The sequence below is a fragment of the Macrobrachium nipponense genome, chromosome 2 (genome assembly GCF_015104395.2).
Source record: "Macrobrachium nipponense isolate FS-2020 chromosome 2, ASM1510439v2, whole genome shotgun sequence".
Lineage (NCBI taxonomy): Eukaryota > Metazoa > Arthropoda > Malacostraca > Decapoda > Palaemonidae > Macrobrachium > Macrobrachium nipponense.
In genome coordinates, this window is record NC_087201.1 from 156,250,873 (window position 1) to 156,271,294 (window position 20,422).

At 38.0% G+C, this 20,422-nt stretch overlaps 1 protein-coding gene across 20 annotated transcripts in view; it reads left to right on the top strand.

The window, feature by feature from the left end:
* The window catches only part of LOC135221061 (CLIP-associating protein 2-like), a 426,064-nt gene that overhangs the window by 193,008 nt on the left and 212,634 nt on the right, over positions 1-20,422 (top strand). For 15 of the 20 annotated variants that reach the window (XM_064258807.1, XM_064258809.1, XM_064258812.1 and 12 more), the window contains exons 1-2: positions 1,454-1,531; positions 8,516-9,638. The exons of the other annotated variants lie outside the window; for them this stretch is intronic. In XM_064258807.1, coding sequence (XP_064114877.1) covers positions 8,861-9,638 — 778 coding nt within the window. In that variant the 5' untranslated portion in view covers positions 1,454-1,531; positions 8,516-8,860. Of the gene's footprint in view, positions 1-1,453; positions 1,532-8,515; positions 9,639-20,422 lie in introns of those variants that run through there. 20 annotated transcript variants of the gene reach the window in all.

Here is a 20,422-nt window from a genome sequence, read left to right on the forward strand (position 1 = left end):
GGCATCTGGAAGACTGCGATTGTTTTGATAAGTCGTCCTCACTCTCCGTTTTCTTTGAAAATAAATAAAACACCATTTTCAAAACCAAGTTGAGAGGTGGCTTAGAGCGGAATTTCATCATTATTAATAATTGATGTTCATCAAACGAGATTATAAGAAAACCTCAATAAACCGTTAATATCTAAAGGGTTTTGCTTGTTAAACAAGAAAGCTCTAAGATGATTATTACGAGTCTCTCTCTCTCTCTCTCTCTCTCTCTCTCTCTCTCTCTCTCTCTATCCTCGGATGGACTAACAAGTTTTTGAGACATCTTAATCCTTGTAACTCACTCTCCCTCTAGCTGCTACTTGCTACTCTTAGCCTCTCTCAGCAGTGATTGATTTTTAATTAGACAGTACATATATACACTCTCTCTCTCTCTCTCTCTCTTCTCTCTCGGATGGACTAACAAGTCTTTAAGACATCCTAATCCTTGTAACTCTCTCTCCCTCTAGCTGCTACTTGCTACTCTTAGCCTCTCTCTCTCTCTCTCTCTCTCTCTCTCTCTCTCTCTGTGTGTGTGTGTGTGCGCGCGCAAGATAAGCATGAAGAATATAAAGTACTCTCCGGTCGTATCATCTTATTTTTGCCCTGTCAGACTGTATATTTAGTCTAATGTTGGCACAGTCAAATATGATCTGGGCATTTTTATGGATGTCATGCGTTAATCAGGCTCATGGCCTCCTGTCTGTCTTCTGTGTGTGTGAGAGAGAGAGAGAGAGAGTTTTACGATAAGGTGGTTTACCCGTGCCCGGTCTCCTCTCTGGGTGCTATCCACTGCAGTTGATTAATTAGCCTGTTGAAGAATGAATTCTAGAGTCAACATTCGCATAACGGATTTGACCTTGCCAGTCAGATTATGCTCATATCTCGTGGGATTCGAACCCAGGTTTATCTCAGGAGAGTATTGACTACCAGACTACGTGATGTAATTATAATATTTTAATATACATATATATATATATATATATATATATATAATATATATAATAGATTATCTATATATATATATATATAAATATATATATATATATATATATATATATATATATATATATATTATATATATACACATCAGGGCAATATACATACATACATACATACACATCATAGGTGCTTATATATATATATATATCTATATATATATATTATATATATATATATATATATATACATATACATTATAGGTATGTATGTATGTATATTGCCCTGATGAATGGATTTGCCGTAAGATCTGTTGGCACTAATGGTGTTCGTGCGTGTGTCGCTGAAGGAGATCGTATAGAGAGAGAGAGAGAGAGAGAGAGAGACGAAGCGTGGCATCTGCAGCAGCCAACTGTCGAGGAGTGTGTGTGTGTGTGTGCGTGTGTAAGACTTTTCTTCTTTCTCTCCCTCTCTCTCTCTCTCTCGACATCAACAACACACAGCCGGACGCGGGCCGGGCGGCTTCAGTTCAGTTGTGTGCCGCGCGCTGGGCGGGAAGGGGGTGATGGTGCGCTGTTCATCCTTGCCTCTTTTCTTATTGCTTTCTGTGTCCTGGCGTTACTCAACCTTTCATAAAAAAAAAAAAAAAGTTCCAGATTAGGAGTAAAGTCTCGGCCCCTGTGAAAAATGGCTTTTTTTGTTTTATATTTTTTCCTCGACTTGCGAAAGAACAGTGAACTAACTGACTTAACTGTCTGTTGTGAAAGTTTCGCCAAGATTTTGATTTTTTTTTTTTCCAACTTGAAAAGATGATTCAGTTCTTTGTGATAAAAAATAAAAAGTTTATAGTCTTGTATGTCGTGTGTGTGTGTGTGGTGAAAGGGACGCGAGAAAACGGTAACTTTTGGCGTTGTTGTGGTGAGATTGTCAGTGTTCATTTCGGGACTTTTGCCGGGTGCCACGAGCGGGAGAGGGGCATTGGAAGTGCCCCTATGGCAAGTGGCCTGCAGGATGCAGGGCATGGCAGCAGCAGCAGCAACAACAGCAACAGCAATAGCAATGTGGCGCTTAATATTAGCCTGCGTAGGATTGTTTATCTGAAGACGATTTAGAATCAATCAGTTTGTTCATAACTGTGGAACAATGCAATGATTATAAAGTTATGTTTGAGCCACTATTTTGTGTTGTTTTTTTTGTATATGCTTCCTCTGTTGCCTGTGTAGGACTGTTAACCTAAAGACAGTTGTGAATACATTTTTTTCATATTGGAATAATTAAATAATTATAAGGTTTTAAGGTTTTGTTTGAACCTATATTCAGTGTTGTTTTTTGTATATGCGCCCTCTTGCATATGTGTGTGTGTTACATACATTAAAGTCTAATTCGGCCTAAAAAAAGAAAGCGCGCAACTATTTTAAGTGACATAACATGTGGTGGTCTCCTGTTAAAGATGTCTTGTGGATATTTCAGTCACGTGCTGTTGTTTTGGGTTGCTGAAATCGATGGGCAGTTGGGGGAAATTGACTTCATTTTACTTTCTTTTCATTGACAGTGCTTTCTAAGTATTGCTTACAGTTTTCAGTAATTATTTCTGTGTTACGCATTTTATTTTATTTGATGTCTTGTATTTTTACTTGCGCTGCTTAAACTTGCTTTCATGTTTTCGATGCTTCAATCTGCATTGTTTGAATGTCAACGGATCAGTTTTGTGCTGTTACAGTGTTTTGTCATTATGGCGTTGTGGAACTTTATTACGAGTTAGCGAAGTGATTGGAATATGTGGTAATTAGATATCGTCAGAGAGTTATAGCAGGGTTACACACACACACACACACACACACACACACCACACACACACACACACACACACATATATATATATATATATATATATTATATATATGTGTGTGTGTGTGTGTGTGTGTGTGTGTGTTTATTAGGATCTATATTTCTGATTATTTCCTATGAATCGTATTAATGGAAACACTAGGGTCAGATTTTTTCTCATGAACTAGAAAAGAAGAACAAAACTATTTGATGCCGGGTTTTGATCTGCCTTTGTATTGCATTTTCGCGTGAAATGTTGCTTTATGTTGACAGAGTGGTTATTGGAGAGTTAGTAAAGTCAGTAACTTTAATTTATATTAAGAAATTGAGCTACAGCTTATATTTGGGTAGAAATGGGTGACACGTTTTCGAGTGCGTAATGCTTAAAGCAGCAAATGAATGGAAATAAGTAAATAAATGAAAGATTTGTCACCCTTTTACCAGCAATTCTGTGTTAAATGTGACAACCTAGAAGATTCCAGGATAATATTTTTGTAGTTAAGAAATTACTTCAACAAACCTCTACAATTTCTTAGCAATCGCCAGTGAAGTTCATATAATCGTCATGTATACACATCGGTTTTCTTAGTCTTGGTTTAGTTAAACCACCAACGCCAATTTCTCAGACGCACATTTATTTAAGGAAGAACAAACCGTATTGGTAGACGAGTGGTCAATCAAACCTAAAAGTTAACTTGAACGATTATCCAGAAATGTTTTAGATTATGTAGCCAGATCGGCGACGCTAAAAGTAATACGAGGAGTGGCAATGCGTTAGGTTGTTATCAAAGACATGAGGTTTAAGGCTTATCTCTCCAGGTGGCATATTGACTTATCGCTGTGAACGGCTGTAATTAATAGTCATACTTTCAGTAAGCCTCTTCGTGATCCATTTTTAAGTTCTGGTGGCACTTATTATTATTTATCCTTCGTTTAAAGATGGCCTGAGAATCGGTCGACGGAATGAGAAATGGAAGTGTAACGCCATTCCCTGGTCAGTTTAGGTTATTACGAGATGCCCCCGCCGTCTATTGTGGTTATTAGTCTCGTGACGGTGTTGGTAGGGGGTATCAGATGGGTCCAGAGGAAGTGGTTTGTTATGGTTGTAAGGGGGAGTAGCTATGCTAGCTGCTTGGTTGCCCCTGCATACAATAGTCCCACTCCGTATCCACTACTGGACATTGCTGAAACTCGTTGAATTTCTATTTTTGCTGTTGTTGTTGTTGTCCCGTTCTGTCGAGCGATTGGTTCAGGTCTTGTTAAGTTTGTTAAAGCATGCAAAAATATATATTTGATTTATGCATTTATAAATTTTATTTCTTGCATATATATTATACATAATATACTATTTATATATAGATATCTATTCTATATATAATATTTTATATATATCCTATAAATTATATATATATATATATATATATATATAGATATATATATACAGTATATTATATATATATATATATAATATAATGTTTTTAATGATGCAGTATGTTCTGAAATCGAATATTAACTCTTCTATATATATATATATATATATATATATATATATATATGTGTGTGTGTGTGTGTGTGTGTGTGTGTGTGTGTGTACATACACATACACACACACAATATTTCTTTCACAAGTTTCTCATGTACAGTAAACTAATTTATCACGTTCTGTTCAAAATAGATTCAGTGAATTTTCGTTCAGAAAAAGGTCATCACCTGTCAAAGCTTTCCGGAAAAAAAGAACAATAATAATAATAATAACAAGGTGTGAATTTTGTTCTTGGGTAAATAAGAGGGAGCCACCGAGCATTCTGTACGAAGTGCCAAACATCGTCTTATAAGGTCTATTGGCTATTTGGTGTTAGGTGATAAAACGTATTATCAAGTACTTGTTGGAATCTTTGGTGATGTTTATTTGGCCTTATCGCAAGGCTTCGAAAGATAAGAGCGTATTGCCGCTGTTTTGTAATTGTTCACGGTACGAAATAATAATTATTACCATTTTTTTATTTTTTTATTGATAGAATAGACCCCATTACCCCTTTAAATTTATCTGTAGGGGGATTGTCTATTAGGTTATAACCGATTACTATTTTTATCTTTTTATCTCGTATAGGCTTTCTAAAATGCGTGTATGGTATTGTCTCTACTTTGTATATTCATAGTATATGGCCCTGAGCTGAAATAATTATAATAATACTTATTATATCATTATGATTTATCATCATCTCGGAAGAAGACCCTCTCTCAAACAGACTTCATTCGAGAGGTTGAGTAGCTTCTATACAGGCTAAACGGCATCCAAACGGGCAAACTGTTCAGTTAAATTTATCATCACTATTAATATTATTATCAAAATTAGCTGAGATAGAATACCCGGCGGGTTTTCTATCTCAGCACGGCGGGCCAACGAACATTTTCATGCGGTGACCGAACTGAATTCTCGCTCGTTTTTCCCCCCATTCCTTTTTCCCACGAGTCACAATTTATATAAGTTATATTGCACCTCAATCTTATAACTTAAATAAAAAAAAGGAATGACTTTTCCCAAAATGCATCGAGTGTGTCTGCCAGTGACCAACTTCAAGCAGGGACGACGAGTAGGTTCATTTCTCTTCGCTTGAGTAACTTAACATGTGTGTGAGTGACTCAGCACATGTCAGTCTCTGTATCTGTCTGTGCTTTCGTGTGTGTGTTTGTGTTAATGTGCCTGGCCGTCCATTTGTCGTTTCGCTCTGAAATGCAAAGAATTGTTGATTGGACTCGTCGAGAAATTTCGCCGTTTGTCTGCTGGTGGATATGGCTGAAGTGTTGTGAAGCTTTGATTCGCTTTGGAACGCTTAATTTGACTATTAGCAATAGCCATTACTTAATTTTCTGTGCAACGCCCCTTCGGCCCCTAGTTGCAACCCCCCTTTCGTTCCTTTTACTGTACCTCCATTCATATTCTCTTCCATAGTGCAACTGCGAGGGTTTCCTCCTGTTACACCTTTCAAGCCTGACTACTCTCAATTCCCCTTTCCGCGCTGATTGATGACATCATAGGTTCCAGCGCTGGGCCTTTGGCCAAAATTCTATACTCCATTCCACTTACCAGATATAGCTAAAATATTACTTTGAATGCCTTCACAGGAACTTTTCCCAAAAAGTGACGTCGAGAATTGTGTCATTTTGCGATGACGCGACGATTTTTATTTTTCGAATGAGAAGTATTGTTCTGTTGAGCACTGCAAGTCGAAGGGAAAATGCAATGGAGGTAACGGCTATTGGGTTTCACTCGTGATTATCTGAACTTGCGGTTGTTGTTCTCTTCTTTCTCTCCTCCTCCTCTTGGTATGTTGCTGTTGTTGCTGTTATTTGGATGGTTCTTATCTCGTGGAGTTTTATGGTAAAACAACATTGGAACTGGTTGAGACTATCACAGAATTTTATTTACTTTTTCGGTTCCTAATTGTTTAGGATTATCACATATTGTATTTTTCTCCATTCCCAACTTTAGATTATCACGGAACGATAATATTTTTTTCTCAGTTCCCAAACTGTTTGAGATATTCTCAGAGTTTATTTTTCTCAATTCCTAACTGGTTGAGATATTCACAGAAAGATGTATTTTTCTCAATTCTTAGTTGGTTGAGATTATCAGAGAATTTTATTTTTTTTACTCAGTTGCTAATGTTGAGATCATCACAGAATGATACATATTATTTGTTGAGATTATCACAGAATATTTCACAAATCCCAACAAGTTTAGATTACCACAGAAGTTATGAATTAACTGTCAGATTAGATGTGATGGAATTTGGGTTAACTTGTTGAAGCGGAGTTTTGAGTTGGTTTAATAATGTCTCTCGCTCGGCGTCAGGACTTATTGTTTGTCTTTTATGTAGTATGAATAGTTAATATCCAACGCCTGAATCACTAGGGATTTTTTCACGTATTTCCTTGTCCATTGTGTTGTTAGGAACACGAAAATAGGTTGAGCGTGTCACTGTGATTTTGTATGTTTGTTTGTGCATTTCAGCTTCCATGTTTGTATGTGTATGCAAACTAAGAGTGTGTGTGTGTGTTTGTGTGTGCTTATTTTATAATGAAAATATCGGCATTTTGATCAAAAGGATCATTGCTTATAAAATTGAAGGATTTGGGTTTGAGTAACAGTGTACAGTATATTTTAAATTGATTCCCTTGGGAACTCATTTACTTTGTTTTGTCTTTTAAATAAAGCAATTAAGGTTAAGTGCACTAACAATATACCAACTTTCTCACAGCATTTTTATACTTACACCAAATTATATTGGTTCCATTTGTAATGTAAATCCTCCACCTTCAACAAAGAATAAGGCACTCGGCACATTCTCTCTCTCTCTCTCTCTCTCTCTCTCTCTCTCTCTCTCTCTCTCTCTCTCTCGAATTAGGCCCACATCAGGGTGGATTCGCCAGCACTTCTTAAAAGTTATACCGAGTTAAGTGTTATTGCGGGAAAAATTCTTTTCCACCCAAGACGATTTCTTAGCTTAACTTTGAAGGAATAAATGTCACGCTTTCAGAAATACGTATGCCGAGATAGTTTATTTTTTTATTTTTTTTTTTATTTTTGTAATGGTGAGGATTCTTTTTTAAATGTACAATGTGCTTTTAGGCCTTTATAGCCAATGGCTCCGTCAATTTTGTAACTTTAAAGTTATGCCTCTCTCTCTCTCTCTCTCTCTCTCTCTCTCTCTCTCTCTCTCTCTCTCTCTCTCTCTCTCTCTCTCTCTCTCTTGGTTTTATTATTTGTAGTTCTGTATTGTCATCACGCATATATTTTTTCTTTTGTTCTCTTGTCTTGAAGTAATTGTTCCCGTCCTGCTAAAATGGCATTGGTTATTTGTTGTTCATTGTTGTAACTGTCTGTAATTTTCGTAATACAAGATATTACTGTTGATAATTGAGTTATTTGTTGGTCATTGTTATCTCTACGGGCTGCTCTATGAGCAAGAGCCCGTGTTGGCATAAGACCAGCTTAATCTTCAACAACATCAGGTCATTGTTGTAATTGTTAGTAATTTTCGTCATAGAAGATATTGCCGTTGATACTTGGCTGCTGATGCCTGCTTTGCATCATCTTCCTTTTATGTTTGGACGCTGGTGATGCCCTTGGCTTGATGTTAGCAAGGAGAATCTGGCATTGCGTTCACATGCAGTGGTTTCTTCTGGGCATCTCTCAGAGGTTGGAGTGGCTCTGAAGAGCCGCTGGTGTTTGCTGCACATCATTGCCCCCTTCATACGTTGCTCTTGAGCTGCTGCTGTTGCTGCTGCTGCTGTTGTTGCTGCTTCTTCGTCATCATCATCGTCTGTGTTATGCCTGAGTCATCTCCCTTATTGTCTTGAGTATTTTGCCTTTCAAGCCCCCTTGAATAGGGTATGTATTCTGCGTTCGTAGGATTACGTGGCGCCTAATTTCCTGTATGTTACGTCATCGTCAGGTTTCTCGCTCGATTGTCTGATTAAGCAATTCAGCTCTGTTGATGCGTGTTGGCTATCTTTATAACAGGCAGTTATTTAATTGAAGTGTTCTGTTTTTTATTTTTATTTTTTATTTTTTTAGTTGGTATTGTGACTAGACCCATGTTTTCCTTTTGGCTGACTGTAATTCTTAGACGAGTTTGAAGGCAATGAAAATAGAGGGTGGCTAAATTCCTTTAGGTGGTAAATCCTCAACCTTAACGTGATTAAGTTTTATCCTCTGCAGATGCAAAGGCGATCATAGGAATAATACCAGTGTATACATAAAAGACTTCCATTTTTATGTCATTGAAAAGTTAGGTGTTAACCAGTGATATATACTATTTTTGACTTTAAACCAAAACGAATTTGTGTTTTGACCGAAGTGAAGATGATGCGCGTCCACCGCTGTGATTAAGTTCAATTGCTATGGCTGTTGCACTCTTAAGTTATTATTTTGATCGTTGGAAATAGCAAGAAGGGGCCGGTGTCCAAAATACAATTAGCAATATCCGAGAGACGCTGCTGACCTGTCGCAGAGATTCCCAGCGAGAAGGCCGTTCCTTGTGTGATTATCGTCGCTATTGTTGTAATGCCATCGGTAAGTCCCACTGATCCAGGGTTATTAGAGGGATCCCCTCCGCCTCCTGTGAGTCCTTCAAGTTCGATGGAGTTAGGGGGTTCCCTGGTGGGGCTGGGGGAGATCCCCCTGTCCTCCCAGTGTTCGGTGGAGAGTCTGGGATCCCTGGATAGTGGGCACAGTTCATCCGTCGGCAATGGTGTTGCGGAGGGCAGCCCCATACCCAGACCTCCGAATCCCGCGCTCGTCATCAGTGCCAGTCCAGCCCCCCCGCGTTCCAGCAGTCCCACCTCGTCTCCCAATTCCACTCCGACCACGTCTCCGCATCCGGCCAGCCCCCCCCGGGGAGTCGAGATGGACGAACTGCTGAAGCCTTACCAGCGCCCTCCGGAGATCAGCGTCGCCGCCATGGGCACCCAAAGCCGTCCACTGTCCAGGATAGATCGCTCCCTGTCGAACACGTCGACGACTTCCATCGGCTCCAACGACACCGCGCGCTCGAACCTGACGAGCTGCAGCAACAACACGTCCGTCTCCTCGACCAACTCGACTACCTCGTCCACCACCATCGTCACTCCCATCAAGACCAAGGAGGAGCTCGATGCTTACATCGACCACCTGGACTCCCTCTGGTCCCAGGAGGACGAGTGGATCATGATCTTCGACAACCTCATCAAGAACACCGAGGCCTCCACCAGGAGCAGGCGTCATACCCACCACAGTCACTACCACAACAGCGGCACCGCCAGCTACCACTCCTCGCCCTACCAGTCCCCTTACAAGAGATCAGGTGAGGTACCGCCTTTGCTCTGTCAGGAAATTGGAGATATTATTAGTAAGAACTTTTAAATAGTCATAGTATTAAGTAATGTTCAGCTGTGCAGTGACCCTAATTAGTAAGACCATCCAGGTGTTTCAGCTAAAGGTAAATCCAACCGATTTCAGTATGATTCATATGATCTTTTTGGTAATCAAATTATTATTATGTAATATTCACCTTTGCAGTGACTCTTAATTAGTAGGAACATCCAGGTGTTACTGATAAAGGTAAATCCAACTGTTTTCAGTGTGATTAATATGATGAACTTTAAGATAATGTATTTTGTAATCTTCACTTGTTCAGTGACCCTAATTAGTAAATGCAACCACATAATACCTATATAGCTAATTGTTAAAACCGGTTCAGAGGTGCTGATCATTATGAAGTTCGCGTTCGTGATGGGAGTGAGATGAATGAAATCGAAAGGTCAATGTTTTCATTCATTCAAGGCTTTTGTTCTTGCGTTTTTGTTTTGTTTAACGAACCTTTGTCTGTTATTAATCGCCCTCTGCGTGATATGTCGGCCTTGGTCGTTAATCGTATCGTTTTTAATTCAAAATTTATTTATTTATTTAATTGAACTCTGGGATGTGATTGATATATCAGCCGTATGTCATCGTTTAGCAATGCGAAAAGCGACCTTTTTATTGCAGAAGTCAAACGAGTAATTCATAATTATTGCAGTAGTTTTTGATAAGGTTATTTATATGTGGGTTCCTTTATAATAAGTAAATTAAGGAATAATTTAATCGACAATCGGTTCAAATGCATTTTGGATTTTGATATATTAGTAATCGCATTTTTTTCTCACTGGTATTAGTAAATTTCATAAGTAATTTTTTAAAAGATTAATAAATTTGAGAAGTAGTGAATGAAGGAAATTATTCTGTAATCAGCAGACTAATTTTTTATATTTTATAGGCTAGCGGTTTTTCTCATCCGTTTAGGTTACCTGTAACGTCAATTTTAAGAAATCGTCATTCTTTCTTTGAGGCGCTTAATAACTTTACCAAGGAAAATACTTTTACTTGATAATAAATTATGTTGGCTTACGTGCTAGCGGTTTTCCTCTTCCTTATAGATTACCTGCGACATAAATTTTAAGTTTTTTATGAGGCGCTTAATCATTTTGCTAAGTAAAATACTTTTACTCAATAATTACAGAGTTGAAGGTTCGAAGGAAACTCTAGTTAAATTTGGGTATTCGTAGGTCCCAAGGTCAGGGTTTCCTTTCCGTATTGCCACTTTAAGCCGAGGAAGTACTAGATGTTGGGGAGACCGATATTTCCTCTCTCTCTCTCTTCTCTCTCTCTCTCTCTCTCAGCTTCGTAATACTGGTCGAAGAAATAGGTGGTGTTTTGACCGGCTTTTAGCCAAGGGGTATAAGTTACCCGCAATTGAGTCAGAATATATGAATTCCATAAAATGGAACTACTACCCGGGGGGAGAGAGAGAGAGAGAGAGAGAGAGAGAGAGAGAGAGAGAGAGAGAGAGAGAGAGAGCGTTAGTCTACCAGAGATAATTTTGTAGACATTGGAAGTCAATGTAAGTCGATTATTTGAGTGTTTAAAAATGATTTTTATATAAGTTTTTATTAGCTGTTATACAAGGTTTGTTCAGCGACAGTGGGAACTCTCGTCTTGCTTACGCAATGATAAACGATGTCGGCAGCGGTAGTTGTGAAATAGTGGCCCAATTATGTAATTGCAGTTTCATTACCGGTTACCGCCAGAGGCCGTGGTACTCGGGTCAGAACGTGACACTCCCCAGGTTTATTGGCACTGTCAAAACTCCCTCCATCGGTGCCAGCGAAATTGTGATTGAATGACAAGGTGATCTTGACACACTTAAGTTTTTCCACCTGCCAGGTGCATGTACGAATACTGTCTTGTGTTATTGGAATTCTCTCTCTCTCTCTCTCTCTCTCTCTGCTTTGATGGCTGCCATGTCCTTTCTTAATACAGATCGGTCACACTTTATTTGACATTGCCGTGTAAGGTGAAGAGGCAGTGATTTGTAGTGACCCTTGAACGTATGTGAAATAAATATATATTTTTTTTTTGCGGATATTCAATTGTTACGAAATTTGGTTATGAAAGGAGTCCATTAAGTTTTTTTGTATGTAATTTTTACAGTAAAGGACGGAGTTGACATTTCATTATATGGACTCAAAACAGCAACGCTGGAAAAGATGGAACTTGAACGAAATAGTTATTATAGTTGGCGTTGTATCGGTTTTACTTTAATCGTAAGGTGATATATATATTCTTGAAGTGGAAAGGTGTTGATGTCGAACAAGTAAGTTCAACGTCAAAAACGAATTTTTGTATATTGAAAGTGATTGGTTTCAAGGTCGTTTCATAATTTAAGAATGAGGTAAAGTTGTATATTATTATTATTATTATTATTATTATTATTATTATTGACTTTAAATACAAACTTCCAAAGGATATTGTGTTTACTAGAAATAAGAGGATGTAAAGGGAAAAACAGAAAGAAAGATACCATTTAACAAAAAAACAAAAAAAATAGAATAAAAGAAATGAATCAACAATAAATATATAGATAAACGTGTATTAGAATGCAAGGGGAATGGCAATAGGGTACCAATGCATTGCATTTTTTTCGCTTGAAAGCTAATTTTATTACATTACAAAATTCAAAGGTGTTATAGTGCTCAGTGAATGAACAGTCCGTTGGTTTTGCTTGTTTGTGGTCCAGAGGAACTTTATTTCATTTATCCTGAATTTCCGTGAGAATAAAATGAATGTTAACGTGAATTGAGATGTTTAATAAATTAAATGACCTTAGGACTAGAAGTGATTGTCTGTGTGTTGCTTGTTTCGTATAATAGAGTGGTAATGTTTAAAGAAATTTTTATTCCATAATCATTTTCGTGTAAGATATATCACAACACTTATTTGTGTATTGTTTTTGACACGTGTTTTTATCATCACAACAGTATTTGTGTAGTGTTTCTTACACGTGTTTCTGATCCATCATCTTCCATGAACACTACCGTGTCATCTGTATCTAGGTGTTCGCATTTTGGCTTAGCGTTCCCCTAGTTTTGAGTTTCACTCACGAGTAGAATACGAGATGATGGTTTCGGTGATTAGAATTCCGCCTACGTAGCAGAATGAAGTGATATCCTGGAGGTCAGGGCTTTGTTCCTTCGTCCGTTTTCTGCAGAGGAAGAGAATCCTAGGAAACGTCATCGATGCACAGTGGAAAGTTCTCTCTCACACATCGACATCACTGTTAAGCCCCGCTCTTCATTAGAAATGCAAATCACTTAATGGACATCAGTGGGACAATTTCTTTGAAACTTTCGCGACAAAGAATTTTTTTTTTTTTTTTTTTTTTTGGGGGGGGGGGGGGGGGGGGGGGTATTGGATTGGTGAATGGGTTTTGTTCTCGGTTCTCTGCTGGGACTAAGTCGCGTTGTATGATATACGAGCGTGTTTGGTTTGTATCCGACGCAAGTTTTAGTTTCACTGATGCGCTGCCTCAGCAATTGAGAGACTTACTCTGTTTGCAAATGCTAATTACAAGTCGGACCACCGTGCTCTGCTGCACTTCGGCTTGTTCCTGTAATTAAATTGTTGTTTACTTACGAGGATTTTGTTTGTGGAAGCATTGTTTCGCGTAGCTTGCTTTGCAAAAGCAGTTGGGCGTGTAGTTCGAGTTGAGAGGGATTAACTTTTGGGGGAAGTTAAATTAGATTTCGAGTCTCGGTAGCTTTTGAGAGATGGTGGCGACACTCTTCGGTAATGCACCTCTACTTGATCTTGCCAGCACCTCATTTCTTGCAAATGTGTGTGCATGAGGCAGAATCACTTATTTTTCTGATGGTCGAAACTTTAGAGAAACTAGTGGTGGTATGGAAGAAACTTTTTTATATAACCCCCCCGGAGACTATATAATTCCTTATCTCTTCCTCATTTTTAGTGGCTCGCCAATTAAATGTTTCAATTTGTCATCAGCGCGAGAATGATTCAAATTTTTGCCAGGTAGTAATACTATTGAGAATTTTGTGTGCTAAAGGCAATTTCATTTTTCTAATGTGTAGACTAATTGCTTTATATTGTCGTTTATCATCCAATATTATTTCCATATTTATTGCGAGATTTTTCTTTAAACTGCAATATTCCTCGTTAAAGGTACCTGTAGAAAGTGGGTTTTATTTCGTCAGTGATCTTACAAATCCGACCTCCGAGATCTCCTCCAGCTACAGAGCTTTCAAGTTGGAAAAGTCACTACCGTCAACACCTGCTCATTTGGTTGTGTCCAGCACTTGACGTTTGGGGAATCGCTCTCTGGAGGAATGTTCCAGTGACGACGTAGAAGCGCTTTTGTGATCACATGATCCCTTTCTTTATTCCTGTGTGATTATACTTTCGGGATGGTTCCAGCGGCTTTAATGTTGCAGCAACGCAGCGTTTTTCCCCGCAGCACGCGTCATTTTGTCTCCCCTCTTCTCTCTTTCCCCTCTTTCCTTTCGTCTGTTCTTCCCCTTAACTTCCCCCTCTGCTTTTCTCCTGTTCGCTTGTCTGTCTGGTCTTGTTTCTCTGGTCCCTGGACTCCTGTGAGTAAGCTCTTGCTTCGCCTCTCCCCTCGTCAGGTTTTTTCCTCTTTCTTTCTTCTTCTTCTTCTTGTGATGTTTCCTCGTCTGTTTTTTTTTTCTGGTTCTTGATTGCCTCGACTTTATTATTTTCCCCTCATCGGACCTTTTCCCTCCCCTACCCATAGCATATGTACAAAAACTTGACAGGTCACAGCGAGCGCATCTTGAGAAGCGATGGTAACCCTAAGAAAAATATTATACTTATATGTAATGACATATATATATATATATATATATATGTATATATATATATATATATATATATATTATATATATATATTAAATAATGTCTGTGTGTATATATGTCCTTGTATATTGTATGTTTGAAGGTCTTTATTGCGCTGTGACCTAATTTTAAGAGATCGCTCCATAATTGTTTTAGTGGAATTACTGTAATGGGGGTAAAATCTTTCAGCATGATGACATTATAGGAGAAAAATAGCATCCGGTTCTTGTATTCGTCAATGACGAAGTAAAATGAGCTCATCATGTGTTTATTTAAATGTTTAATTTGAGGTTTCCGTCTAAATATAAGTCTCTTCAAAACAACAGCGAACGTGTGTGAACGCTTCTGAAGTATTTAAGCTGTTTTGAAAATTGCATCGGAAATGGGCTTATGATTGGCACTAGGTAATTAAGTGGATTAGTGTTTTATTTAGAAACTAGAGACTTTCAGCTATATTTCTCTCTATTTTCAAGTTTTCATTTTTCGAAGCTGTTTTCATTTTTCTATCTACTGAAACATTGTCAGATTATTGCTACACCTTACCTTTTTTTAGCATATTTTTGGTTTCTTTTCAAAAAATTCTGGATATTTTTAATCTTTCATTCTTCAAACTTTGTATCACTGATAACTTTTCATATTTTTCTATGTAGTGAAACATTGTCAGATTATTGCTGCTCTGTTATCCTTCCACAACATACATTCGGATTCTTTTTCAATCATTCTGGACACTTTTGCAAGCGTTTACATTTTCCTACGATGAGGTAACGAATGTTACGACTCGTCACCTGCATCGCTGCAGTGTCAGCCCACCGCATAAAAACGAGAATTGACTCCGTCGCAGTGAAATCTAGTGAATGGATTTCCGCTAATATTTTAAAATATGCTCGGACTGGTGTGACGGCGACACCTGAGTCGGGAGAATTAATTGTCCAATAGTTCGTCTATTGTTCATTTTCAAGGGTGACGAAATAAAACTCAGTCGAAACCTCGCTTGGTTTTCCATTCGAGTAAGTATCCGTAAAATTTGACTCCGAGTTGCGAGCTGTGTATCGCTGTAGCTGAAGCGTGTGCTGGTCTGCATTGTTTTGTCTCCTGTCCTTTGTAGGGACCTGTTATTGATAAGTTGAAAAGTATTGCTTATCGGTTGTAGAGTTCTTATGTATGCAGAGGATATATATACTCCTACAATTCCTGCATTGTTTGTGAATTGTTTTTCGTTGTGGGATGAGTTGAAATGTTTTTTGAATTAGTTTGTATTCCTTAGTGGAATAGAACCCTTACAGTGTTTTATTCGTGTTCAAACAATAGAATAATTCTGCCAGTGAATGGAAAACATCAACTGAAATCCTCGTTTAATTGTAGCAATTTGTTGACGCCATGGTTTTCTAATGGACTTACTGCGTAAAATGTCTTTGTTGAAATGAAACAATGTACCCTAAGTTTCTTAAATATCACCATCCATATAAATTAGATAGGAATAGACTTCCGGAATGACTTAGCAGAAGAGTGTCAATGTATAATCGGCATTTAAATGTGAAAATTTTGAGTAGTTCCGTATTTTTATCTCAGAAATTGTTCACTCAACTTTCACGTATAGACTTGTAAATCTCTCGTTGGTTTATGAAGAGAGAAATCTCGCCCCGAGAGATATGAACGTACGTGCTTGGATGTTGATTCCAGTCATGTCGCGGCGTCCTGCTTGCTCGACAACAGGCACACCGTGTCGTTTGCGACAAAAAAAAACAAAATTAATACACTGCGTACATGCAGTCTTTAAAAAACAACTACTCCACTATTGTGGTGGTACCAGCTTTGCCCAAACAACACGTATCAAGTTCGGCCGTGGAAGAAAATAGGGCATTGTTTATGGCTTACCCGGTTTGACCTTAGAGCGTGTCAGTTTTATTATGCTCTGATGCTTCGCTTTATTGGTGATGGCAGCCCTGCTTTTTCAAAGGGTCGTCTTTTGGAAGACTTGAAGAGGATTGTGATATAGTAGGGGTATGGTATGAGTGGTTAAATAGTATTTATTGATTTACCCTGGATTAGTTATGTTTCTCTTTTGTAGCCTGTATAATTTAAGTTTTTTTTTTTTTTTTTTTTTTTTTTTTTTTTTTTTTTAAGCGACTTTTTTTTTTTTTTTTTTTTTTTTTTTTTGTTTTTTTTTTTTTTTTTTTTACCGATCAACCCTTCAAACATTTGTAGAGGGTCTGACATAGGTATGGTTGCAAGAATGAATTGGTTTTAGTCATTTCTGGTTTAATTGCTGAGTAGAATTGTTTTTACCCTCGGGCCAGTTATGCATCCCTTCTGTAGCTTACAAGTTTTAAGGCAATTTTTATTTTATGCGTATTTACCTAATCTCTTAGCGAGCAGTACTTCAAACATTTGTAGAGAGCAAACCGTAAGTCTGGCTGCAAGAATTACATAGCTTTAGTAATTCCTGGTTTAAATGATGAATAGAATTATTGTTACCCCGGGTCATTTATGCTCTGCTTCCCTCCTTTGGCTTATTATACTTTAGGCAATCGTATTGTAACTGGCTTTTTTTCCCGATCTCTTAGCGAAAGACTTCCTAACATACATCAAAGTCTAACGTAGGTCTGGTTGCAAGAATTATTTTGGCATCAGTCATTCCTGCTTTGATTACAGAAATAACCGATTTGGCTGCAAACGCCTGCTGTCCGTGACTGTGTGATGCAATCGCTATTCTCCCGCGTGAACTTTCGTTTATTTCCGATTAATTCAGAAATTGCCCAGAATCGGTGAGAGCAAACGTTTGTGATGATTTGCGCTATGATTTGGCAAACAGTCTCTGTCGCTAATGATGCTTTGTACATAGAATAATTATTAACTATCCGTGGTGATTTATTGTAGGGGGTTAACGATTATGTAGGGAGAAGTGGGCGCTCTTGAGAAACGTGCTTGTGGTGTTGGTGAATACAAAGTTATCAGTATTATATTCTTGCATTTCCTTCTTATTGTTTTATGGTAATTTTTTTCTATTTAAAATGCCATCGTGATCATTTGTATTATTATGAAAGCCAGTATTTTGCCGTAATTATTTATGATTGGTATTGTCGCGCTTAATTTTTGTTAGTATCGATGGAAGCATCTATTTAGAAAATGGTAATTCGATTAGGAATGTGATCAAAGCATTTGATTTTTAATAAGGGTGATGTAAGCCTGTATCTGGGAATGAAACGAAGTCAGTTAATCGCTCCTAAGATTACCTTTCCATCTTGTTCATTCTGAAATTGTATATTAATAACATTCAGAGCCCTCCAGGTATTTGTACCCCGTAAAGTATTTTGCCGTCAGTGCACCTCTTAAGTGGTGCACTGTAGTTATTACTTAAGGATCAACGGCCCGACCTGCAACCTCTTTCATTCCTTTTACTGAACCTCTTTTCATATTCTCCTCCGTTTGACTTTCCACCCTCTCGAACAGTTGCTTCATAGCTCACCTGCGAGGTTTTCCTCCTTACACCTTTGAAACCCTATTACTCGCAATTTCACTTCCAGCTCTGATTGACCTCATAGGCCGTAGCGCTTGGCCTTTGACCTAAATTTTATATTCCAATTCTGTGTTTAAGTTCTCTTCCATTTGACTTTCCATCCTCTCGAACAATTGCTTCATAGCGAGGTTTTCCTCCTGTTACACCTTTCAAATCTTTCTACTCCCAGTATCCTCATATGGCCCAGTACTTAACCAACATTCAAAATTCCAATTCTATGTTCCATGTCTCTGTAAAGACGTACTAAGCGGATAGTGCTGTGGAGAGAAGAGGGACGTCTGTGGTGAATTATTATCATTATTTTTATCTTTCCCCTTCCAAGGTAGAGCGTTATAAAACCTTCATTTTCCGGAAGTGGGGGTTTTGCTGCAGATGCTTTGAGCTTAGTTTGGGAAAGCTCTTCTCCGCCACTTCATCACGCACACCTGGCTGGCTAGGTAGCTATCGCTGCCCCCTCCCCCCCGTGCATTCATTTCCCCCCGCTGCATCTCCTTCAGTTGCCTTTGCTTTGTATTGTGTTCCTGGAATTGCTCGCTGCCTAATAATCCTTCGGGAGCCTTGTGCCGAGGTCATACACGTACGACGGGGGAGTCAAGCGTTTGTGAATACGATATGTAATTTTCCACTCTAATCTGGGGGTATTAACGGTTTGTAGTTGGTTTGTGCCTTATACTATTTTTACCCCGTAACTAAATAATGTAGCATTGTGTAAGGTAAAGATGCTATATTATTTATTGTATATGTCATTCTCGCCGCATTATTTAAGTTGGAAGATTTGTTAATTTTTTTTTATATTGAATTCACATATATTTTTCCTATACATAATTGAATAATAAATTATTGCTTTTTTTGTATTTAGTTATTAGGATATGTTTTTGGATACATAACTGAATAATAAATTTTTTTATTTAATTACTAGGTTTTGCCATATATTTTTGGTCTTTTAAGTAAATAATATTGTATTGTTGTTGGGCAATGCGTTTTATTTACTGTATTTACATCTGTTTACGTCGCATGGCACTAGGTAAATACATTAAATTCAATTTATCTATTTTGATTCGAACAAGGTACGTAAATTAAAATTTAACTCTGGAACGAGAGGAGGAAGCAAGATCTGTACTTGGCATTTAGGTCGTATTGAGGGCCTTTGTTTCAGCCAGTTCTTTTCTTTGGGGGGGGGGGGGGGGGGGGGAGCCTCCCCCCCAGGGAAAAAGAAAAAAAGAAAAAACTTGTGTAAACCCCATCAGGCCTTAAATTTTTCTCTTCTCCCCTACGACCGACCGTTAGCCAGGGCAAGGAGAACAGCTTCATTTCGGAAAAGCGGTGGTGTTGGGCCCCTACTCGAAACTTCCTGTTAGAAATTGGTATAGATTTTTTCGACGAAAATGCATAACGCTTCAACCAGGGAAGGCTTTATAATTTGTGATCTTCTTCTTCTTCTTCTTCTTCTTCTTCTTCTTCTTCTTCTTCTTCTTCTTATTATTATTATTTGCTGTAAATAGACCCTCTTTTAAACAGATTCTGTGGAAAATAATGGAAGATTTAGTTACCTTGAATTATCACCGCCACCTACTTACTATTATTATTATTATTATTATTATTATCATCATTATTATTATTATTATTATTATTATTATTGTTATTATTATTATTATTATTATTATTATTATTATTATATTATTATTATTATTATTATTATTAAAAGTGATAAAACGAAGCGACGTAGCTGTGCTCAAGCAAGAACTCCTCTCAGAGTTGTTCTCGGACGGAACACGACTTATTAATGAAGTTCAGCCTGACATTTTTTTTCCCCAGCGTTTTCTTTCCCAGCCTCGAATGAGTAACCTTTCGACCTCGCAGCAGAGGCTGGCTCTCTCTCATTTTTCCTCCGTTTGAGGAGATGTATTGAGACAACGTATCCTCCTGGGACCTTTGGAGAGCAGCTCTCATTTCCCCTGAAGGATGCTGGCCATGCAGACTCTGCTAATGCACCCATTTGCTCGTTTTGTTCTTGGGAGAGAGAAAATCTCTCTCTCTCTCTCTCTCTCTCTCTCTCTCTCTCTCTCTCTCTCTCTCTCTCTCTCTCTCTCTCTGTTTTTACGGCACTTCAAAACAAGAAAAACCGAACACATGATTATGCTTTATATAACGTATGTACGTAGCCCACTTGAATATTGCAATGATTTGGTACCCCCACTACCAAAAGGATATTGCACAAATAGTGTATGTGCAAAGGTCCTTTACAGCTAGAATAGAGGTTAAGGATCTTACCTACTGGGAAAGACTAAAATTTTTAAAATTATATAGTCTAGAAGGGAGAAGACAACGCTACACGATAATACAGGCATGGAAACAGATAGAAGGAATTACCGAAAACATCATGG